We start from the raw sequence: 25451 nt of genomic DNA on the forward strand, positions 1-25451 counted from the left end.
ACGGCTAGGGTCCACCTCCTCACTCTGAGGAGGGCCGTGAATCCCCGTCCTCATACCAGAGGACAGCTGGGGGAAAACAGGCTGCTCTGTGGCTCAGTGCTACAGCGTCTTCTCATGAGCTGGAGACAAAGGCAGGAAGACAGTATAGTCCCACATCCACTGCCGTGTGAAGCTGGTCTTTATAGCAGCTGATGGATGATCTGCAGGTGTGAGGCTCTCACAGCTGCACCTAATCTGCTGATCAGCAGCAGCAGAGAGCCTCACAGACCAGCGACACCCAGCAGTGGAGCGCATGGCCAGAAGGGGGCGGGGCTAGGCTAAGTCCATGACAATAAGTGAGTCAAAAATGATCCAGTGAGGTCGTTTTCTTGCAGTATCTTTGTAATGAAAAGTTATCATTTCATATTCCAGGTGTTCCTCAAAAAACATGTTTTGATATCATTCCATATGAATTTTAAAGTTACTTTTTATACTTTTAAAGGAATTGTAATATTTGTATTACTACCCCAAGCTCTTTATCACTGGTAACATCATAGAAGAGGTGATGAAGTGCACAAACTTGGAGGGAAGGAGAGCAGCAACAGCTGGAGGAAAACAGTGGAAAAATGTCTACTATGGATGCTGACATTCTTCTATTGCTGCTCTGTTATTAAAATGTTCAAACTCTGGTATAAAGTGAAAAATAAACATATTTCAAACATGAAATCATTCTTGTGTGGACAAAAATATAATGCAAACAATAATACCAAATTATTATTCTTAACCAAAATGACAAAAATGGCATAAAAACACATTAATTCTTATATGGGTCATTTTTGACCCACTTATGGAAGAGTGTGGAATCCAATCACTCGTGCATCTGAGGGTTAATAAGGAAAAAAACACAGCAAACACACAGACTGGAATAATTTCAATGTGACTTCAGTATTCCTTCTTATAAGTACAATTACACACTGACAGTAAAATAAACCTAATATCACACTGTCATGGTTCAGTAAATGTGTCACCCTTTTTTTTATTATTTACTTCTAAAATAAGTGTATTTCACTGTAAAACCACAGGGAATATGATGGATTTCATTGTGTCTCTTTTCTGCTTTTACAAAAGCAACAATCCAGCAGTTCCCTCCATGGTAGCAATTCACAGGAAGACCTACTTTGTAAACTGGGCCATGGTATTGTTGGCATAATAATGTAATTCAAATCCCTTGAGTTATAAACGGTAAAACTGGGCTCGCAGTACTTGGCAGGATGCTTTGAAATTTATAAATGGTGTTAAGTGCAGAACTGTCATCCTGGCAAAATTAGTGTGTGCAAGAACAAAGGCCTGTTTCTAATGAAGCTCACACCAGCGAACGGCTCCTTTCATCAGCTCAGCTCAGGTGAGTCGAATGAGAATCAGTGTGACATTTTCTCTCTGGCTACCAGATGCTAACTAAGCTTTGAAAGAGCTCATATTTTATCATGAAGATACATTCAGCAGTACGTCGCTCTGCTGGGTTTCCTTGTTCCAACCGTGCAAGCGGATACTATAAATCTTTTAAGTGCTTTTTGCAGTCTGCACACTTATCAGATTAGGTTTTATGGCAGCATATGATATAATACACAGAGGAATCGCTAAATGTAAACTGAGTTTCTCCTCACACAATGGATGCAGCAGCTTAATAGCAGCCCCTCCACTGCTAAACGGCTCCATATTCTCATTCTGTGCATAAAACATCCACCCTCTGCACCTGGAGACCACATGCCACCTCTCCCCTCTCTCTGGGGCTGCTGATAACACTGTGAAGGACTCATACTGAAATGGATTTCTGTCCCAACTTCTGGGATGATGAAGTGTGTTGCAGCTCAGGCTCAGTCCAGAGGGAATCGTCCCGCAGTGATCAGGAGGGATTTCGGGAAGCTTAATTGAATTTGATAGAAGTGTGAATTGCATTTATTTGACATTTGCCCATTTCTCTCCTCTTTCTATTTTTTTTCTTTTTTCAGATTAAGAAAAGTGCCCAACCTCTTGTTCGACATGCACAGTGAAGATACATATTTGACCTTACTTATAGTGCACCACACAGTAATGCAGCTCAACACATTATCACAGTTTAAAACATCATATCTATTTACACTCATTCACCCACAAATCTAAGTAGAAAAGCACTCAGAGAGCAGTACTCTGCCAAGGCTGCTCTGTCATTGTATGATTTTCAACAAGTCCACAGCAGTTGATTTGTAGTAGGATCGCGATTATGTTATCGTCAGCAGGCAGCTTGTTGTCATAGTAACAGTGATGCCGTGCCATGCTTTTCTTGGTAATAAATGTTGTCAAACTGTTTTGGAATCGTACTGAATTTATTTGATTTGACAGCCAGTTATTGATTACATGCAGACGCAAAAAAAAAAATATCAGGTTACATCAACATATATCACACTATTTCAAGCTAGACATTATGATGATCCAGACCTTTGCTTTAATACATTTTCTCTGCCCCTGTTCTAGCTGCAAGTGCTAACCACCAAGTCACTGTGCAGCCCCCTTCTAAAAATGTGTTTTAATAATATTACAAGGCCTGGTCCTGACTGAAAGGCTTCAAAGTTCAATAAATGTTACTATGACTAACTTTGCACTATAACCCCTCCCCTCAAAAAACAAAACAAAAAAACCTCACTGTTGCCCCATTTTTCAAAATGTAAAACACGAATGTACATTTTACAGGATACTTAAGCTATTTCCTGTCTTCTTCCCTCCATTTTTCCTGCATAATGGCCTTTGTATTGGTGCTCAGTAAAGATTTTACTGATACCAATGTGTTCAATAACTGCACTGTAATTTATGGTATTTGATCTAAAGATAATAGGTCAAAGTTGGAGATCAATTTATGCTAAATATACCCAGGAGATCTGCTGGGATCAGTGCGTTTTATATGTGGACGTGTGTGCTCTCTGTCTAATTGCATATATGGAAACTTTTTGCATGTCTTACAAAGAAAAATGAAATAAAGTTTTCCTTCACTGTAGACATTATGAAGATCCTGTTCCCACTGAATAATGCTGACATGTTGGATTGACTGAAAGGGCATCATGTCTTCATGAAAATCAATAACTTAGCCTTTTCCCACAGACCACAGTTCCTCACAGTGTGCAGGAACATGTGTTCTCTTCACAAGTTAATATTTAGAGTCTTACAACAGCCATTGCTTACCTTCACAGGTCACCTTTCTGTGGTCTCGCTGCTCAGCATTCGTTTGAATGAGCCTTCATCAATCATTGTCCGTATATTCTTAGGTTGCCTTAAATCTCACGGGAACCAATTTGAACATGACCTTTTGCAAACCTTGTATGGAAATAAACCCATCATCCATTGTGGCAATTTGGTTCATACATGCAGCAGCATAACACGCTACTCCAAGTGTGATGTGTGGGCTTTATAAAGTCTGCCGCCCTCTGTGGTGTAAAGGGCACCGACCCTGTGGAGCAGGTGTGATGGAGGAGGAGGAGGAGGAGGCTCTGGGGGTGTGTTAGAAACAGAGAGGGTTTTTTGACTTCTGCAATCATGAAATATGAATTTGTTTTCACTGTCATCCAAGGGTTTCAAGGTCAGCAAAAGGTTCCATCTAAACGTAAGTAGGCCATTTGGAAACATCACAGTTTCTGCTCGAGCGCACAGCTTCACCACAGCACAGCAGGTCAGCACAGTCATGCATGGACCACTGTACTGGATGACAACCACAATGCTTGAATAAACAACTGACCTTTTGGTGCTGGTGACTGAATGAGCAGTGATGTGTTTTATTGCAGTGTGAACTGAAACCACATCTCATAAAACAGAATCCTTTCACTTGTTACAGTCGCATCCTCTGTGTGTTTGAGCAGCACAGACTTCACTTCAGTCTCCTCTGTTTGGGCTCTTCAGCACAGAGAATGTGGTTTTGCTGTATCTGATAAAGTATGATGGTGATCTTTTAAATCAGCTGCATTTGCCCTATTGCAGTAAGGTGTGTCTCACTGTCTGCACACAGGAGGATTATTATTATTACAGTATGAATGATAGACAGTGGTGCACGGACAGCATGATCCACAGAGAGTTATGGAGGCTGTCCTCTGTCACAAATAACCAGCATCATCTTCACTGCACTGCATCGAGCGCTTTCCCCGTTGGCTTTGTTTGTCGATATATGAGCACCTTTTATTGAATGTCAGGCATCTGTAATGACATTTACATCTGACATGAATGAGGTCACTGTTTTAACACTGCAACAAAACAGAACAAACTGCCTGTAAATCCAGCAATGAAAATGTATTTCCTTGCATGCTTTATGACTCCCTCCCCAGAGTTGAAAAAATTTGTGTCAAATAAACTCAGTTAAAAAAGCTCTTCCACCCCAACAAGGGTAAAAACAAGGATCATCACAGGGGACCATTTATATGAAAGAAGGAAAATGCATAATAGGGTGTGCACTGTTTTCTAGAAGTTGAGGTAGAGAGGAAATATGTAATCTTATGGTAAAACATCTAAGTTTTTTTTGACAGATTCTGAAATTTGCATTTAAGATTTTATCAAATATTTCCTCATCCATAATCATAAATTCTACTGTCAACTTTTGAAGCACTTAGTAAAGTCTTTTTTGTTATGAGATGAGTCATTAGCGATCATTCTGATGGTCATCTATACTGTATATAATACAGGAGCCATAAATACCGTAGCCTTGCATGATGACAGCAATTGTTCCTCTGCTGCAACAAACTACACTTCTTCTTAGACATTTCTGGCATTGACAGGTCTAATAATGTTTACCAGTGTTTCTACATACCTTTAGTTGCAGGAGTGAAAATGAGGCTTTTGTACAGACACCCTGCGCCACAGTAACGGAGATTTATAGAACAGGGTACGGCTCTTTAAATTTTGGGAGATGTGGGTGACAAGGTATACAGGACATGGACGCTTTTGAAGGCACTACAGTGGTTACAGCTTCACTGAATTCACATACTTAGGTAAAATAACAGACAGCAATTGTATCAATAATACGACAAATAGTAATACTTGTGTATTTAGTAGTGAGTGATTTGGGGTACAACATTGCATCTTATCAGTATTTTTAAATAGAAGTTTTTCCAAATTAGAAAAGAAGGATGAAGACCAACTGGTTTGTTTGACAGGTGTATGTCTTGTTAAAGATGCAGTCAGCGATTCTGATCTAACAGTTTCCGTCAAATTCAGTCAGTACCTCTCCAACATCTGCTAGCTGCCTGTTCTGCATGTGCACTAAAACCTCCGGTGTTCATACAAAGCCCTGGTTCTGTAAATGGGAATCAAAGGAAAGATCCATTTTTTTGAAACCGCACATAATGGGCGAGAGGTGGACTGACTTGAGGGCTTATTTTACCAAATGGAGACCAGGCTGTATTTAAGGAGACTCAAAACTAGCAGAGCGAGACTTTGAAATCAAAACAGGCTGACAAAAAAAACAAGAATGTCAATCCATTTTCAAATTAAACTTCAAGAAACTAAATTAAAGTGAACATGAACATAAATTACACTGAACAATCAGGAGGCCTGCATTTTGCTGCAGTCTCCATTTTGTCTAGGCATGAAAACAAAGTTGCCCTAAATCCACCCAATCACGTGAGATATGTTTGGAAAGGTTAGGATGTCCTCTACTGAGCACATCAGGATGTCATACAGTAGCTCAGATGAGTCAACAGATATAGATCAAGAACAAATGTCCAGTACAGAGGATATAAATGAATGGGCCGGGTCTCAGGAAGATTTTATACCACTTTTTAGTCTGCTTCAGCTCTGAAGGGAGAACTCCATTCCACATGTGCTCAGTGGGCTGACATCTGTGTATTCTGTGCATGCACACTACTGTCCCTGTAGAATAGTTGCTGATGTCCACACAGGGGTCTGCATGTTCTCTTGCTGACTTGGGAAGAAATTTACGTCATGTGGACCATTGCACACTCTGGGGCGTGGAAGTTATGACACTGGCTTCAGTGTAGCATGTAAGCGTGCTAATATTTGCTAATTAACATCAAACACAATTACAGCTGAGGCTGAGAGAATGAACAGCAGGATAGAGAAAGGGACAAGAAGCTCCGTGGCAACGTGAGGCACATCTTACAAGCAGACCGAATATGATCAAGAACTGTGAATCTCCCTCTGGGACGTTCTGAGACACATCTGTCCTCCTGACCTCTCACCTTCCACCCCTCTCCTCTCCCCAGATGAAAAGAAGAACAACCTCCCCCAGGACTTCGACATCGACATGGACGACCCGGAGACAGAGAAGGCTGCCGTGGCCATCCAGTCGCAGTTCAGGAAATTCCAGAAAAAGAAGCAGGATGTGAAGTCTTAGAGCGGCCGTTGTCCTCCCCGCCTGATGTGGGCCTGGTCTTGCATGTCAATCAAACTGCACCGTCATGAACTGAAATGAGGGGTGGGGGTGGGAGGGTGGGGTGAATAGTATGTTTGTGAAAGTCTGTGTATAATGAATAACTTTAGTATATTCAACATGAATAATTATCTAACTCTTGGTGGACGTATTTAGATCTTTCCTATAATTTTGCTATTTCTGTTTTTTACTTCTGTGACACCTCACAGTGTAGCTGCAGATATGACTCTTTTTACTTATGTCACATTTGGTGTAATATACTCATGTAGACAGCAGAGTTAAATATGCTAGGTCTTCTCATGAATTGTCAATGATAATGTTTCCTTCGGAGGAATAGAAAGCCACGTGCACTGCTGTGATTGATGCTAAAATCTGGGTCACGTTTCACTGACAGTCCTACTCAGAAGGGTTTGGGGCTCCACTGGAGGCCTGTTAATGTCATTTGCCTCCGGCTGGGTAAAATGATCCCACACTGTTGCCAGTACTTTCACGCAGTAAAACTAATGCTTTTAAAATCCAATCAATGTGTTCAGACGTCGGAGGTCTCCCCTTCGTTGCATCGTTTCACCTGATGATCAGTCGTGTCTTTGTAGAGATTCTAGATGTTGTGCTTGTGTTTAATTCCTTGTTTTTGTTCCATTGTGATTGAAACAAAGTCCATGTGTACTGTACAAGCACACACACTTATGCATGCAAGCTAATGCACATGCAAACACAGACACACACAGAAATAAATAAAGACAATGGAACAGTGACTTCCTTTCTATCCTTTGATTGATTGATTGTTTAGTGGAACACATTGCACTAGCTGCATATAGTTTGTACAACATGTGCAGTAGGCGCTGATCCACCATTTAGATTTTCCAATTAAAACTGACTCTGTTGACTTTGTGTTTCCCTACTGGGAATCATACTGTGTTTTACTGTAGGGCTTGTCAGTGATCATCAGACAACATCTGAGGGAAATCCTTTGATTTGTAACTCTTTAAATTAGTTTGTGAGGAGTGAAAATATCTTGATGACTTAATAACTGACATCATAAACACTGCCAGCTGTCTGTGGAAGGTGCAGTGCTCATTGCTCCAGTTCTGCACTGGGACATGCATCCATGTTTATTACTTTACATTTTCAGAATCATTTTCTCAGCGCTGCAGAGTACAACTTCATATTTCTCAGGCTGATCAGAGGCAAGAATTTAGTGCAGCCTGAACCTTATTTATGACAGCTGCTATGAACCGCCAAGTGTGGCGGCAAGTAAATCTCTGTCAGCTCACTTAATTTGTTGTGGACTTCAGAGGTGGATGGCAGATATAGTTGTCATGCTGAGTAATACGCCTTCCTGCTAAACCCCCGTCTTGTGATATAAAACCATGGAAGCAATTTAGCAGCCGAGACATGTGAGGCTCAGGCAGAAGCTTCAGGATGGCAGGTTTCAATTAATAAACTGCTTTAGAGGGATTCTTTATAATACTCAAAATTCTATTACTGCATTCTAACACCTGTGCTCGGATTTCGAAGGAGTCTTGATGAGCCATTTGTAGAAGTGGTGACATTTAAATTCACACTTCATGACTTCATTAAAGGAGGTTTAAACAGATGGATTTTGTCATCTTAAGCACATTCTGTAATAAATGGCTTTAAGTCACTTGCAGGGTGTACAAACTTTTATTTGCCTTGCTCTGTCTGTTGCCTACATTTCCCAGACTACCTTTAGACAGCTAAGTCATCAAGTACACTTAAAGGCGGAGTACAGTATGTGATTTTAATAAATACAGTGATCCATCCATCGGCTATCTTGTGGGCTGGAGCCTAACCAAGCTGACAGTGGGTCGAGAGGCGATGTACCTCAGCATGTTTTTAGACTGTGGGAGGAAATACTAGCTGTCTGTTCTATGTGTGTGCTGAAAAACAAATCTCGTGTTCCCAACTCTGTAAATAGGAAACACACAAATTGGCTTTAACTGAGTCACACGAACCTTTTCCAGAACTTGTGAACAGGTCAGGGGGAAAGGTTGCAGAGGGAGTCTCATGCTAACTATCTAAATATACTATCTAAATATCTGATCAGCAACTTTTCTCCAGAGTTGCAGACAACAGCTTTAAACTTGTTTTTAGTGTCACTGTCATCTTTGACTGATATGCTCCCGTCAGTCAAATCCTGTAGGTGACTCAGCTGTTCACACTGGTGCTTTAGAAAAACACAGCAACAGCAGCCGTTTAAAGACAATGTATTTGGATGGTGGTGAATTCAGACAAAATAATCGCAGAGGAAAAAAATCAAATAATCCAGTAACCCTGGATATGATGGTTTTTACAGCTCTGCAGCACTGAAATCAGCCTGAAGCACTGATCTACTTCAGACTGAATTATTAATCAAACCAACCTGAAGTGTTCAAAGCTCTGTTTACCTGACACAATATATAAACCAATACCAGCTGTATAAAACAAATACAGCTGCTTTCTTCTACATCTACACTACCGTTCAAAAGTTTGGGGTCACCCAGACAATTTCATGTTTTCCATGAAAGCTCACACTTTTATTCATGTGTTAACATAATTGCACAAGGGTTTTCTAATCATCAATTAGCCTTTCAACACCATTAGCTAACACAATGTAGCATTAGAACACAGGAGTGATGGTTGCTGGAAATGTTCCTCTGTACCCCTATGGAGATATTCCATTAAAAATCAGCCATTTTCAGCCAAAATAGTCATTTACCACATTAACAATGTCTACACTGTATTTCTGATTGATTTTTTATCTTTACTGAAATTTCTTTTAAAAATAAGCACATTTCTAAGTGACCCCAAACTTTTGAACGGTAGTGTATGAACTCACAATTACAAGCAAGATGTCCTTATTAGTAAAACGTGTCTCAGTGACCTCTGATAAAGGTCTTCCAGTCTGAACAGCCGTTTGGCATTTTTGGTGAATTTTTTTGGCACAGCACTCTAATACTTTAAGTGTGAGTTCAGTGACAGACTCATAATGCCAGTACAGCTAACTTGACTTACAGTAGAACCACTTGTCACCAAAGAGCTTTGGATTTGTTGGGCTTCTCCTTACAATTTTGTAAGGTCTTCACCTCACTGTGTAAAATGCTTTGAGGTTAAAATGTTGTGAATTGGTGCTATATAAACAAGAAAAGCACTCAGAGAGCACAACACTCCACCAAGCCTGCTCAGTCGTATCATTTCAAACGGACAAAATCTTGAAAAAAAACTTGTCGCAGAAATCACGGCAACATAGAATGTGACCATTTAATATAGATGTACCCACAAACAAAATGACCCTGCACTGAGCACAGGCATGTGTTATGCATGTGTACGTTATGTACGGATACTGAATTGCTTGATCTAATTATGTATCGGGCGGCAGGAATTCATGGAACTCAGAAACACCCTCACAATTTAATCAATTGTTCCTTGTATCATTTCCGATAGTCCTGATAAGTCTGCAGCGGCCGATTTGTAGTAGTATTGCAATCATGTGATCATCAGCAGGCAGCTGATGTGGCGTTTGCTTGTAGTCATAGTTACAGTGACACTGTGCCGCTATCTCGTAATGATACAGACATCATTAACAAATCCGTGGATCCAGACTATAAGCCGCATCACTGCCAAAATCTAATCACTTGGTCTTTGTGTCATTTCTGACCTTCCCTGAAAATTTCATCCAAATCCGTTCATCGGTTTTTGAGTAATGTTGCTAACAGACAGCCAGACAGACAAACCAACGCTAATTGTCACATAACTCTGCTGTGTTCTTTGGCGGAGAAATACAACTGAACTGAGTTGAAATGATTTAAAGACAGCAGATGGACCTTACTATGACTAAAGTATAAACAATGCTACTTTTTCTATACTGTTTTTGCTGTTAGTACTCGTGTCTCTGGCTGCATTGCATTCTGGGCTTTAGAGGCTCTGTTAGTAGCTAAACAGATTTCTTATCTTGTTTTGTAGTTTGAGTCTCTGTTTCTTCTGGAAGTTGCAGGATATTTGGTGTCGAAGTTGCAGTCTGAAAACTGTGGTCTATAATCCAGGACAGGCTTAGCTATTCAGTCATTTCAGTCCCCTGCAATTGCTGGGTGAGGAGGACTGAGGTTAATCTCAACATGAACTGGGGAGGAGAAAACATCTGCATCACAATAAAAGATCTGAAAAAGCATTAAGGTTGTTCTTTTGTTCACTTTAGGACGTTTATATCGCTCACAGAGATGCACTCCTCACACTGCAGGCTGGTGTTCACAGCAAAGACTTGAGTTGAAAGAGAATGGGAAAAGGTAGATTTTTGAGCAACACAGCACTGCCACCTGCAGGCCCACAGTACAATAACGAGGCCAATATTATTAAACCATCATTGCTGAGACGCTGCGGTCGTCCCTCATGGCTGTCATGACAAGAAACAAGCTGAAGATGTGGCGTGTCCTACTGAGAATCATCAGCCAACCAGCCAGGGAGCAGTCCTCCAGCTGCATCACCTCCACACCACCATCAGACACTCATGTCAAAGCTGCGCAGGACACTTTGGGGAACAGCCATTTTATTAATCAAATTGGAACCTTTGTGTTAGTTTCTCTTTATTCCAGTGCCACCATGGTGAACACTCAAGTTAAAAATAAAAAGTGACATTTTTTTTTGTTAAAATGTATAATCATAATGAAGACAGTTAATCATAGAAACTAATCATAGAAACTGACATTATGACCTCACAGCATTTTGGATCAAACTCTTCTCCCTTCAGGCTAACTCAAAGAAACAGAAAGAACAGAAATGGGCCAGGGCAGACAGGAACAAAAAACAGCTTCTTACGTATATCCACATTTTTTTTTCTGATATTTCCCATAGACATTATAGGTTTGGTTTGAATGGGGGATTCTGCTGGATTGTCTCACGTTCTTTTTTTTTATTTCCCTGTAGAGGAGCATCACTGCAATGCAGCAACAGTAAATCTACTGAGGAGAGTGAGAGCCCTGAAGACTCTACCTAGTGCACTGAGAGTAGGGGATCTATCTGGACACACTTGAGTCGGGCTGTTGTGAAGTGCAAACCATTAGTTCTCTAAACCCTCCCTGTTCTAGCTAACATCATTTACCACCCTGGCAAACAAGCAGTGGTAAACTACACCTGAATACATAAGCTGGAGTGTGTCCGGCCCTGTAATTATACTCACAACATAGTTATTTTTCATCATTACAGTACAGTATAGAGCAATAGTTTTCATATACTTTTCATATCTTTTTTCATATTGCACCATCAGAGAATGGGACACAGAGAAAGATCAACAGAGACTCCATTTCCTAATTAAAACGAGATATGTGCAAACATGACTAAGGACTTTATTAACCAAATCAATTCTTCCCTGTAATATCCACAAATAAAAGTGATTTCTCTTTTTATATATATATTTATAGTAATAAGAATAATAAATCTTCACATTGGATCATTTCATAGTGTGACAAAATGCTCGGCTGGGCTGTCCAGCCACGATCGTAATCCTCATTGTCTTTTAATTGGTCAGTCCCCATGCATCCATAGGAAATAGATTTTTTTTTTCTTCAAAAAAAGTAACAATTTGAGAGCAGTTGAAAAGTTTGGACTGGTGTCAATTGCTTTCATTCCAAGATTTCTCCCAAGTTTCATTCAGTGTTTTTGAGAAGGATATTCCATAGGAAAAAAATGACTCCAAATCGTCATCTTCCACTCCAGAAATAAAAAAAAAAGATGTCCGGGTTCTTATGAAAACATTATAGCGATGGTGATAATAGATCATTTGGTAATCAATAATTAATGATCATTAATAGCTGACAACTAACAATTAATAATTACTGATTAATTATAAAGAATTAACAAGAATAAATAATGCTCCCTCATTACTCAATTAGTTTGGCAAAGCTCCGGTGGAGTTGTTTCTGATGAGTGAATTTTTTCTCAAGTGAAACAAACAAATAAACAAAAAAAGAAATACAAACAAGAGGTAAAAGAAAGCTCTAAAATAAATAAAAGGAGATTAGTAAAAGTGACCCCGTCCTTGGAGGGAGGGGACGTATATACAGAACTGCGTGGTGAAAGTCAGTTTACTGCACTTGAGTGTTAAGTCCAGTGTTAGAGTGAGTTCTAGTCCCGCCCTAGGTGCCCCTGCTGTTATACCAGCGTGTAGGACTTTGCGTAGGGGTTGCTGCTCTGTTTGAGATGTCCTCGCGAGTCCAGCAGGGACTCCTGGGAGGTGCTGAGCTTGGCGGCCTGGGCCAGCTCTGAGCCCTCTCTGTGGGGGAGTGTGGCTGCAGAGCCGGGCTGCCACTGGGCCACTGGGTCCCTGCTGGCCTGAGGGGCCTCTGTGGGCGTTGGAGGCGCCATGCGAGAGGGCCGCTTCAGTGAGCGACTCTTCTGGGGCTCAAGACAGGCCTGACCCATGGCCGCCCTCTCCCCACTTGCTGTCCCCCTGGATGACCCTGAGCAGGACATGCCTCGGTTTAACAGGAAGTCCATGCGCAGGTACGGAGGAAGGTGAACCAACTCGCCCCCTGCAGGACGACACAGAACGGTTAGTGGAAAAAGGAAACGCAAAGCTGACACTCCTGTAGATGAACCAGTTGAGGATAACTTGCTGTTGTCACACTAAAATAATCCTGTTTAAGCTAATTTGTTTGATTACTACTTTGTGTGGATGCAGTTTGAGGATGGATTTGTTGATGTTGGATTAAGTTATGTGGACTAACAGTGTTCTTTTTAAAATGAACCAAATAAGTAGAAAAAGTGATCATCACGTGATTACAGTTACATGAGGTTAATGTGTTTGAAACCTCCAAGCATGCACTAGTTCATGAACATACACTACCATTCAAATGTTTGGGGTCACCCAGACAATTTCATGTTTTCCATGAAAACTCACACTTTTATCCATGTGCTAACATAATTGCACAAGGGTTTTCTAATCATCAATTAGTCTTTCAACACCATTAGCTAACACAATGTAGCATTAGAACACAGGAGTGATGGTTGCTGGAAATGTTCCTCTGTACCCCTATGGAGATATTCCATTAAAAATCAGCCGTTTCCAGATAGAATAGTCATTTACCACATTAACAATGTCTAGACTGTATTTCTGATTTATTTCATGTTTAAACTTTTCTTTCAAAAATAAGGAGATTTCTAAGTGACCCCAAACTTTTGAACGGTAGTGTATGTCTCATTTTATCTATATTTGTTTTATGTTTTATTTAAGCGTGTCATCTGTTCCACACTGTGCTCCTCTGTTTCCACTGTTTCACCTGTCGATCAGATATTACAGGTAATTATGGTTAGACTGAGTGCCACTGGTGCACAGTTCATGATGTTCTGCCCCCTGGACAGACACAGGAGACAATTATGAAAAAAAAGAAAAGTAAAACTTAGAAAATCTATAAAACAGCAGCACTAACTGCATGAGTAATGTTCAGCAAACTGGAAGTCGTGCAAGTCAAGTGAATGTTATTTATATCATATATTTAAACAGATTTCAACAGATGTTGAACCAAAGTTCAAGATTAACATATTTTAAGCTTAAGTTATATGATATAGATATTATTTTCAGTTGACTGCAGTTAGTCAGTGAATAAGTTTAGGTCTTGAAAGTCAGGTTACCACTTAAATGTAAAGTTAATGTCATATCTGAATCTAACAATGCTAATCTTTTACACACAGTATCTGTTTCAATGTACAAGCTTTCAGTTGGCTGTATTTTTGTCTTAGATGAGTAACTGTTTATCACATGAACAGTAACATGAGTAATTGTTCAGTTTGATAATTTGATTGTGATAATTACACTAATAGCTCAGCTCTTAATAGTCTACTTGTTCTCATCTAAAATCCTAATTACATAATGCATTGGAATTCTATTAGCATCAAAGAGCTTTGAATCTGTAAAAAACACTGCTCCTGGAGCTGAATGCATGTGTTGCTTTCTTTTTTTGGCCCACCTTTATTCTGCCCATTGCAGGTGATAAAAGCATCTCTGTCAGATGATCAAAGCAGTAAACTAAATCAGTATATTTACTCTGATCACACAGACATGCTGAATTCCTGTGTCCTTGCTGACCTCACCTAATTTAAAAATCAAATTTTACCATCACTGTCTGTCTGCAGCACCTTACAAAAGGATTGTGAAGACAGCCAAGATTTTACTTTGTAATATCCTCAAAGTACAATTCTGAAAGTACTACAATCACTGTGGCTACTGTTGGATTCTACAGTATATCTGAGGATATTTTTGAGCTGTTAGTGCCTCTATAACGTCTCATTGTGGAGTAGAATTCAGCTATGTGAGGAGGTAAAATAAGATTAAGAATTTATTCATTCAGTTCTATCAGTTTCAGTCAGTGTGATTTAAATGATACTATTTCACTACAAGACTTTAAGTCAAACTTCACTGAAAGAAGCATCAACTTGAATAAATTTAGCAACAGCTCATTTGGATTCACTGTTAGTGTTAATACTGGATGTCAGTAACAGACTGGTGGATAAAGTGTAGTAAATATTCAGCGAGCCCAGTTGTAATAAGCCGTCAGCTTTCAGGCAGCCAGAGCTGTGGCCTCTGGACAGCGTGGCCTCACCCGGTCTGTGGGCCTTTGGCACGGCCATGTTCATGACCCGGCTGACGTCCTGAGGCTTGGGCGGGGAAGCAGTGAAGCGGCAGATGCCTGATTCGGATGGTGTGCTGGAGGTCAGGCTGTCGGTGTAGTCGTTGGTGCCTGCCGTCATCTGCTCTGAGGAAGTGTCAGAGATGAAGCATTCGGTGATGGTGAATTTGGCGTGGCGCAGCTGCTCCTCCATTTTGGCGTGCTCGTAGGCTCTGGCCAGCTCCTCGTAGGTGGAGGAGGCGCTCTCTGTTGACACCATGCTGCTCCGCGCACGGTCTGGACATGGTTCGGAGTTAGTGGAGGGATCAGTGTCAAAAGTTAGCGGTAGAATTAATGGGATGTAATCTTAGTTACAGACAGCTGACACCGATTTGTTGTTAGAAACACAGAGTTGTGTTACATTGTTAGGAGTTGTAGCAGCTGATTATTGTTTACCTGTGTCCTGAGATGGGCTGACGCTGTAGCTGTCACTTTCCTTGTCAACAGAGCCTGCCACCCTGGGTGTGGGCAGCCTCCAGTCAGTGCTGAGTGTGTGTGAGGAGACAGGAGGGTGGGGGCGGTTCAGGGTCCACTGGCTGGCATAGCGGTTGCGAGCAGCTGGGCCGGCTTTGGCTGTGCGGCGGGCAGTAGGGTCTGAGGAAGAGCAGGATAATGCAGCGTATTTATGCAGGTCGTAGAAAGGACTGGATAAATGAAATGGTCATGGCAACGATATTAATGCAGGTAAGGATGACAAAGTCTCCATTACTTCCTCCCTAAAGGATCACAGACTTGGACTAAACAAGAGGATGTTGGGTAATTGATGGTGTAAATAGATGGTGGTGTTGAGCTTGTAATGAACAGTGAATATAATGCCTCGTTCCATTATGTTGTTCTAGTTTTTGTCTGTGACGTTTCTCAACCTAAAGGAAGCCAAATCATCACCTAGTTGCGCACACCCAACCACATGCCAGAGACTACAGAAAGTCAGTCTATTTTACAGACCTGCACTCGTTCTTGTGTTGCATTATGGCCTGTTAGTAGTTACACTTGTTGGTACACTACCAGTCAAAAGTTCGGACACACTTTCTCATTCAAATGAATGTTCAGTCGTTTGAGGGGTAGTGTAATTAAATTCTGTATACTAACAATAAGCTGTTTTACCATTTGAAAGCTGCAGCACAGCCATCTTGTAGAATAGATTTAATGTAAATGTAAAATCTCTACAGTGCTGATAACTAACAACCATATCTCCCCAAAATCATGTCCCTGTACACATAAACTACATTCAGAAATATGTGTTTTGAGGGATACTTATTTTCCACCGGATTACATTTGTTGGTGGTGCATCACGAATGTTTCAAATAAAAATACAGCATATTTGCTATTTATTTTATTGCTTTACTGTCACTCCTTTTTAGCCAACCAGTCATATATTAGATGGGGTGGGTGACTCTGCTCACCTAGAAAATGTAGAAGCTTTCAACATGTTGGGAAAGGTTCACATTTTAACCAAAACTGTGCTATTTTTTTAATAAAACCTAACTACATATTTTTGGTGCCTAAACAAGTTATCGTTGTGAAAGTGTCAATCAAAAAGTGATATTTTCCTAAAGCTATCAGTTTTGGTTCCTAAAGCTATCAGTTTTGGTGCCTAAACCTAAACTGAACAGCAAGTGACAACCAGAAGTGAGGGATTTCAATGTGTCACAAGTGAAAAAAATGTTTTTGTTTCAGAAAGAATTGACATGTCTTTCAAAAGATTAGAATGCAGTTCAGTTGTAGAGGAGTGGAATCTTTGGGCTGATAACTGGCCTCCAAAAACCACCTCATTGAATTCAGAACAGCAGGGAGTGGAGAGTGACGATAACCTCCACCTTTGGCATGGCAGCAAGAAACGTAATAACACCTCCTTAACAACGATGTGTTGGATGTGTAAGTGAATGAGAGTGGTACAATTTGTGAATGCAAAGGTTGAGTTTGTTGAGTTGAATCGCCTGAACTGATTTGCAGCCTTAACTTTATTCTATGCAATTTCCAAAACATGCAAACAGCAGAGAGAAGCAACAGGCACATTGGTGAGGGAAGAATATAAAATAACAAAATGACAAACTGCTGAGACAACAAAACCACATGTAGACATTTAATGTATTATGAAGTTAAAAAAAGAGTCCGTACTGGACTTACTGGTTCCTGGTCTGGCATCAGACACATCTACCAGTGGACCGGTGGCCTGGGAGAGAGACTGGTAGTGGACCGTGTGAGTGACTGTGGATGACTTCTGTTTCTGTGTCTCACCAAAGTCATTGTCAGTCAGTAACACAGTAGACCTGTCGTCTGTGGGAGAACGACAAAAACAAGATCAGCACCGGAGCGCCAGCATTTATGTTCATTTACTTTATGAGCAGCATCCTACGGTGTACAGCAGCAGTACAACGCTCGTGGTGTGCTTACCAACAGTCTCCATGGTGTCTCTCTCCTCAATGAGAAGCTGAGCTCTGGGGATGTCGATGTGCATGCGGAGTGTCTGTTGCTGTTTGTTAATTGGCTCTGCTGGACGTGTGTTTTTACTGAAAAACAGAAAACAAAAGAGAACTTAATTGTCAGAAAGTCTCATCATGATTAATGTTGCTCACAGTGTACTGTGTGCTTACGGAGATAATTGATAAAGGCTTAGAAAAGATTTTGAAAACTTACCTCATGAGCATCTCAGCTAAGCTTTTTGCGTCTGGAAAACAAACAGCGAAATCATGATTTTATTTGTGAGAACAGAAGCGAGCATAGATTCACATGTGAGAAACCAGCCTGACTCTGCATCCTGTCTCATCTCACCTCGGAGCCTTTTGAGCCTCTGCTCCCTCCTCCTCCTCCTCAGCACCAGCAGCCCGATGAAGATCACAACAATGCCAACCAACACGCAGGAAATGGTCACCATCATCTTCAGGCCTTCGCCGCCACCAGAGTTGTCCTCACTCACGTTGGGTGCCTTCACCAAAGGTGCGATGGTACCTGTGAAGAGGTCATGTGACAGTGTTATAACAGATATTAATGCAGAACCTACCCTGGCTTTAAGACATAATGGCACAAAACCTTTGATTTCTCTTCTTGAATGATGGCTACTGACTGACAGTTGTCATCTTGTGTAAAAGTCACAAAAAGTTTAAGAGTTTAATAGTTTCTTCCAAGCTGCGGTCAGGATTAGCTCTTGACATTTTGCTAAAATGGCAGTAATATTTGGTTCTTTTTTTGCTGAGCTCTACTTCAATGTGAATTTACTCATCCTTCACAACTAAATGCTCAGCCTGATTGTCTATTAAACAGCTGCAGGACGTATATGAAGGAGGAAATAAAGTGGTCGGTCTTCAGAAGTGGTTGTGGCAGAATACCACCAAGCCCCCAAAGTGTAATATGAGCTGGCAGTGCTAGCATCCTTTATCCCAAAGGACATCATGAAAACATTTCTCCTGTGTTGGCATTTGGTGGGTTTGTGAAGCAGGTGTCGTAAACAGCACCACCAAAAATAACTAACGGCAGACGAAGGATTTGGAATGAAATGTGCTTCTTATTACCCAGTTCATCAAAGAAGCTTCAATCTCTGTGAGCCACATGCACTGTTATTAACAGAAAATGAGAATTATTTCTTTTTGCCTGAAACTACTCCTGTTAGCCAGACTCTGTATCTTATAGTTAGTGAAGTTAGGTCTTTTATTACAGATTCCCTACTCGTTGAGCAGTCAAAGTGTCAGCATTTATATTACACTACTGCTGAAGGAACCGGTGAATCATACAAGTACTGTACACTGCCAGAGACAGATATTTCAGTGACTCTGCTCCCTGGAAAGAAAGAGCGGGAAACATGTTGTCTCCTGGTACTGTGTGAACTCACTGCCGTCATAGCTGAGCGTTGCAAACTTGACTCTCTTCTCAGCATAGCCGGCGCTGTTGTAGACTTTCATCTGCAGCTCATACCAAGTGGCCTCCTGTAGGTCGTACAGGATGTAGCTCTTAGTGAGGGAGGTGCGCTGTGCTGTCGTCCACGTGGGCGAGTCTACGGGCCGATACTCCAGCGTGAATGAGGTGATTGGGCAGCCACCATTATTCCAGCCGTTCAGATTGAGCTTGACTCGAGTGGCATTGATGCTCGTGAAGAGCTCCTGTTCTTTAGAATACTGAGGTTCTGTGTTTGGATAGTGAGAAGGAAAGAATTTATTTGATGATTTAAGCATTCAGACAAAGTCATAAGCAGTATTAAAACACAACAAGCCAATACAAAACAAATACAATAATAATTGCATACTGTATATTCCATGGCATGTGGTCTGCACTCACTTCATTATATAAATTAGCTTGTAAATGACTGAGAATTATCTTTCCAAGGATGCTTCAAACGTGCTGATGTGAGTAGTTTTAGGTTTAAAGGAAGGTTGCTCCATAGAGCTGCACAATAAAATAACGTTTTTTAACTATCAAGGGTGAAATTAATAAAATTAGTTGAGCGATTTCTTGTAAAATAATGATGTATTCTTTACACATTTATGGAAAATGTATAAGATCTTCCAGACACTTGCTTAATGTTTCCTGAAAATACTAGTACTAAAAACTAATAAAATGCCACTCATTAGTGATTGCGTATGGAACGTAACTTTTTACTCTGCCAAAGCTATGTGAAGATTGGCGTACGTTTGTCCGTCTGTTTGTCTGCCTGTCTGTTAGCAACATTACTCAAAAACACGGATTTGGATGAAATTTTCAGGGAAGATCAGAAATGACACAAGGACCAAGTGATCAGATTTTGGCAGTGATGCGGCTTCTAGTCTGGATCCACTGATTTGTTAAAGATTTCTGTTTTATTGCGAGATAGCGGCACTGTGTCACTGTAACTACAACAAGTGAACGCTACGTCAGCTGCCTGGTGACGATCACATGATTGTGATCCTACTTCAAATCCACTGCTGTGAACTTATCAGGACTACTCTGTCGGAAATGATACGACTGAGCAGCCTTGGTGGAGTGCTGCGCTCTCTGAGTGCTTTTCTTGTTTTAACACTTTGTTTAGAGAACCTCAAACTGCACTGCATGTTTGATGTTAACTAAATAATAATCTGTTTCATCAGGTGAGGAAAAAATAATCTTATTATGTTGACAATAGAGGCACAATTATAAGTATTTTTAACAGCATTTTTTTCCAAGAAGAAAATAGACTTTATTTCAACATCCATTTAAAATAAACACTTTTTCTGCAAAGCGTTCATCACTGCTATCAAATTCCATATTGTGAAAGTTTACATACATTACTCATAATATAAAACCTTTTTCAAACAATCAATGTGCATTGCTGACATTTGAATGTGCCACTGAGAAAAATTGTATTTTTTGACAATGCAGTAACTTCTGTTAAAAATAATAATGCACATTATGTAAACTATAAAGCTTGTTTGTTCATACCTTTTCCATGAGTCTTTGCTTCAATGATTTCACTGATGCGTCCGGGACCCACTGCATTCTGGGCAGTAAGGGTGAACTTGTACCAGGTTCCACACTTAAGGTTCTCTAGCCGATAAGAACGCTCACTGGGACTGATGGCAAAATTACCCCACTGCTCACTGTTATCCTCAGAGTACTGCAGAATGTAGCCTGGCGGCACAGGTAGGGATATGAATGTGAATCAACCAATCATATTGAGATCATTTTAAAAAACATGGAGAAATGACGTGGTGGAGTTTGTCTGACCTCTTATGGAGCTGCCTCCGTTGTCTCCTGGGATCCAGGAGAGGGTGATTGAGGTGGTGGTTGTCTTGGTCACTGTGAGGCGAGGCTGGTCAGGTGGAACTGCAGGAAAGAAAACAAACAAATGACTCAAACAACACGGATTAATTTCAGATAAAAACCCTAGAACTGAGAACATTATTTGTGTCATGCATCAGTTGGTACAGACATGTCATTTATTGGTTCTTTTGCCCACACTGTAATTCCTACCTTGAACTTGCAGGTTGAGGACGATCTTGTCTGACCCAAAGCTGTTACTAGCCACGCAAGTGTAGTTCCCAGAATCCTCTGCTTTTACTGTACGAATAACAAGGCTTCCGTTACCGTGGACACTGCGTCGGCTGTCAATCACAACAGGTGCTGGGGTTCCATTGCTGAAACACAGACATGCTAGCAGTTAGCTTTTTGTTTTGAGCATCACACAATACTTTGACAAGACGATATTCGCATGTATTTATCTACTACAATATCTATTGTGTTTTTGTACTTTACTCACATTTCTTTTAGCCATTTGATGGTTGGGGAGGGATCACCCACTGCCTTACATGGCAGCACAATGTCCCTCATCCAGGGGGTTGTTACTGTGCGGTTGAAGGTCAGGATCCGAGCTGGAGCTGCAAAAGTAGGGACATGCTTCATCATCAACCCACAAAGGAAATATTTAAATAAATCTGATTCTGTTTTTTCTTAGCTTAGCACTATCTAATTAACATAAATCCCTCATCACTCGTTTTTCATTTTGTCTACTCTCTAACCCTTCAGTTCACTGAGTCAGAGCTACAGGCTCAGAGGCCACGATGTGATGGTGTTTCTCTGTATCTGAACAGTGGAAGGGGAAGGAGAGGACATCCATCATTTGGACCTCAGCTGGGATGCGAATGTCCTGATAGGAGCTGTGGGTCCTGACTTCAGACATCATGGGGTTTATCAGTATATGCAATCAGCTTATCAGCACTCACCAAGCATGTGCGGTGTTGACAGGGCCAAATGCTGGGTTATTTGCATTCAACTAAGGCTCTCATGCTTATCCTTCTATGTGGAGATACTGGGAATGAGCTATGCTTTACTCATCCACATAGGTTGCCAACAAGAGATCCTGCTTGAATTTAACTTGCAGCATCCTGAGATTTGACATCCTGGTAACACCTTGAAATCATACTCTGATTCGTGGGCAATACCATAGTAACGATTGTACCACAAAGCAGCTCCACCTACCCTCAGCCATGGGTTTGACAGTGATAATCTCACTGGCATTTCCACGACCTGCAGCTGTGACAGCCACCACCCAGATACTGTACTGCCGGTTCCTGCTCAGGTTGGGGATGCGGTAGAAAAACACATCTGGGGCTGCCTCAAACTCACTGCTCACCTGGAGGAGGAAACATATTCATGACTATCTTACTGCAGATCAAACCAACATATTTTCCATCTTGATTTAATGTTAACGATGTCTGTAGTGATATTCTATGTTTTAATTTGTGAGAACAAATTCCATGATTAGCTCAATAACCCACAACTGAGAAGCCATTAGTGGCTCAGACGATACCAACAAATCACATGCTAAAAATTCAGGGACGTCTCAGGTAAACTGCAGGTTGTTCTTACACAGAGTAGAGAGGATACATGTATGCAAAGTAATGAGAGAGACTGAGGAAAAAAGCATACTTCATCAGCACAATAAATACAGCATAGCTCAAAAATGGGACACAGGAGCAAGTTTTCAGCAAGTCGAAGATACACTCAGCATGGTCTAAAGTTGATGTGCAGAGTGTGAAAAGTGTCTAGTTTGCAGGAATGATAATAATGTGAGTAAAAAAATATCTCTAGTATGTAGAGTTATCTTTTTCTAGTATTGGCAGCACCTGTGAACTGTTGCACACGTTCATTCCAGTTGTTTTCAATTTTGATAAAACTAATAATCAAAGAAATTAAATTATTTATTTTCTTTAATGAATTATGGCATTAACTTAGTAATACTGCACAGAACGCATTTTAAGTCCTCTCTACTTCTAGTCATGGCCATGCTGTTTCGATAGATGTACAGAACTGTAAATTACACTAAAATATAAGTCCACAGTGGGCAAAACATGCCTAGAAAGTGCTTGCTTAAAGAGTTAATTTAAATGAATCCCACACGCACCATTCTGGTGCTGTTTAAAGTATGAAGGGTATAGAAGGTATGAGAGTTTTCAGAGGGAATCAGCTCCGTAGTGTGCAAGACTGAAAGACCAAAACACAACCCTAAGCGACACTACAAAGTGCTGTAGAGCTGAGGGGAAATACAAATTCATAGTTACTCTGACACAGAACGCGGCAGAGTTGTGTGACGATCGCCATACTGTCTGTCTGTCTGTCTGTTAGCAACATTACTCAAAACCGGACTAACTATTTGGATAAAATTTTCAGAGAAGGTCAGAAATGACACAAGAACCACCTGATTAGATTTTGGCAGTGATGTGGCTTACAGTCTGGATCCACGGATTTGCCAAAGATGTCTGTATCATTACTAGATAGCGGGATGGCGTCACTGTAACTATGACAACAAGTGAACACTTCGTCAGCTGCCTGCTGATGATCACATGATTGCGATCCCACTACAAATCCATCGCTGCGGACTTATCGGGACTTATGTGTCAGAAATGATACAAGGAACAATTGATTAAATTGTTGAGGTGTTTCCGAGTCCAATCAAGTCCCACTGCCTGCTACATATTTAAGGTCATGTGATTTGGTATCCATAAATAATGTACACATGTATTACACATGCCTGTGGCCAGTGCAAGGTAATTTTTTCTTAAAGATTCCATCCATCGGAAATGATACAACAATTGAGCAGCCTTGGCGGAGTACTGCGCTCTCTGAGTGCTTTTCTTTTTTGGTTTGTCACGATGTGCAACTCATTTTACACCGCATGTTTAATCACTGTTGATATAAAACAATATAGATTATGACTGTGTTAAGTTTGATTAAAAAAAACTACTGTTCACTGATTATTGCCCTTTGATTTTATTCTGTTTAAACTGTAGTGAAAAGGTTAGAACAAAAACAATGATAGCAGCCCTGATTCTTAGCTCTTCGTACATTCAAAACAGGAGCTTTAATTGTGGCAAAATACTGAACGTTTGGTGTTATTATATTCTTTGCTTTTTTTACCGTGGGGTGTGGGTTGGAGCAGAAAACAGTGTATTTCCTGATGATGCCGTTCACTTTGAGAGGAGGAAGCCAGGATACAAACACCACTGAATTGGATGCAGCTGCTGCCTTCACACCCGCTGGAGGACCAGGAACTGAAAGCACAAGATAATCCAGTTGATATATTTCACATATTAAGCTAATATTATTTCTCAGAAGATTTTTTTATGCCTCTTTTCACACTGATTTTACAGCAAGATAACAGATGGCCAAATGACATATTCTACAAGCCTTCCTGCTACATGCAAGAGTTACAGCTCTCCTCTTAATAAGCATATTTATGATCCTGCCTCATTTTCAGCACAGTATAATATTAAGGCTTTAGAAAAATGACATTTGCTGTAAAGAGGAGAGATACTATAATTGCTTGAAGACCGACAGCAGTGAGTCAAACTTACACTTCAGCAGAAACCTGTGCATAGCTACAAAACAACTTGTGTGACAGAAGCTCGCATTGATAAGTGCAATCTGACAGCTGTCCTTGTGTCTTTTTATTTGGAGAGGTGACTTAATCTTCCTACCGTCCTCCTTGGTTCGGGTGTAAATCTGTTCACTGCGAACTCCATCGCCAGCTCTAGTGAAGGCCAGCACCTGGATGCTGTAGTTGGTGTATTTCTCCAGTCCATCCAGCTCCAGAGAGGGCTTAGAGGTTGTCACGTTTCTGATCTCTCCGAGCTCTGACGGACAGAACACAGGAGAAGACGGAAGAGGAGAAAGTGAGTGAATAAAGTCCAATTTCAAAATGTCCCCTCAGGTCAAAAGCCTCATATATTGCCAGTTCTCTATTGTAAATAATCCAGCGATATGGCAGGGCTGCCACTGGTCAAAACATGTGAGTAATATATTACACAGGAGATCACAAATAAAAGCGTAAATGTCAGGTCTAAGGGTGTCATAGCACAGCCCTGGATATGATTTCATATTCAATCACAAAGCTTAAACAATCCTGCATCCAAGGTCTGCTGTGGTGGCAGGCCTTGACTGGCAACCTGCTGCTCTCAGCTGTTAGGTTCTGAATTATGGATGCCTCATTGTGTCACTCCTCTCTGTATCCCTTCTTCACAAGTTTATCTTCTCCATGCTTTCGCTCCCCAGATATCTACATCACAAGATCAGCTGCATAAATGCATGAAATACATTTTAAAATACACTTTACACATCATCCAGTGCCTTGATGTCCATTAAAAAAACAAACAAAAAACAACATTGTAAAATCTAAAATGCCATTTGTATCTAGCAGAATAGCCCATGCCATCTTGAAAGAGAAAAATCTGTGGTGATTTTTAGTCAAGGTTTGTTGATTTCGGCAACTTAATTCAACTACATATTTTCTGGAACTTGATTTTGTTAATTGATTAATTGTTTCAGACATATGTATGTATCAAGGACAAACATTTGTAGAAGCTGTGATGGTTTTCTGTAGTTCTTTGTTGCATATGGCTGGTAAATCAAACAGTTTTTGCCTTTCATACCACCGGTCAGACAAAACAAGCTGGACACATTTGAACATTTAA

General features: G+C 40.7%; 2 protein-coding genes across 5 annotated transcripts in view; one reads left to right on the forward strand and one right to left on the reverse strand.

The window, feature by feature from the left end:
* pcp4a (Purkinje cell protein 4a) overlaps window positions 1–7137 on the forward strand; it is a 31932-nt gene extending 24795 nt beyond the window's left edge. The window contains exons 3-4 of one of the 2 annotated variants that reach the window (XM_023292790.3): window positions 3578–3610; window positions 6216–7137. In XM_023292790.3, coding sequence (XP_023148558.1) covers window positions 3578–3610; window positions 6216–6346 — 164 coding nt within the window. In that variant the 3' untranslated portion in view covers window positions 6347–7137. The remainder of the gene's footprint in view (window positions 1–3577; window positions 3611–6215) is intronic. The other variant, XM_023292791.3, reaches the window with a different exon arrangement.
* A 4564-nt stretch (window positions 7138–11701) lies between these two features.
* dscama (Down syndrome cell adhesion molecule a) overlaps window positions 11702–25451 on the reverse strand; it is a 100913-nt gene continuing 87163 nt past the window's right edge. The window contains exons 19-33 of one of the 3 annotated variants that reach the window (XM_023292786.3): window positions 24459–24614; window positions 23899–24032; window positions 21961–22114; window positions 21242–21359; window positions 20956–21119; window positions 20710–20808; window positions 20425–20613; window positions 18866–19156; window positions 17812–17988; window positions 17677–17707; window positions 17434–17549; window positions 17167–17316; window positions 15436–15633; window positions 14974–15276; window positions 11702–12906 (exon numbers count right to left, since the gene is read on the reverse strand). In XM_023292786.3, the coding sequence (XP_023148554.1) occupies window positions 12527–12906; window positions 14974–15276; window positions 15436–15633; window positions 17167–17316; window positions 17434–17549; window positions 17677–17707; window positions 17812–17988; window positions 18866–19156; window positions 20425–20613; window positions 20710–20808; window positions 20956–21119; window positions 21242–21359; window positions 21961–22114; window positions 23899–24032; window positions 24459–24614 (2660 nt within the window). In that variant the 3' untranslated portion in view covers window positions 11702–12526. Of the gene's footprint in view, window positions 12907–14973; window positions 15277–15435; window positions 15634–17157; window positions 17317–17433; window positions 17550–17676; window positions 17708–17811; window positions 17989–18865; window positions 19157–20424; window positions 20614–20709; window positions 20809–20955; window positions 21120–21241; window positions 21360–21960; window positions 22115–23898; window positions 24033–24458; window positions 24615–25451 lie in introns of all 3 variants that reach the window. The other 2 variants (XM_023292785.3, XM_055017271.1) reach the window with 2 other exon arrangements.

The sequence above is a fragment of the Amphiprion ocellaris genome, chromosome 14, assembly GCF_022539595.1.
Source record: "Amphiprion ocellaris isolate individual 3 ecotype Okinawa chromosome 14, ASM2253959v1, whole genome shotgun sequence".
Classification (NCBI taxonomy): domain Eukaryota; kingdom Metazoa; phylum Chordata; class Actinopteri; family Pomacentridae; genus Amphiprion; species Amphiprion ocellaris.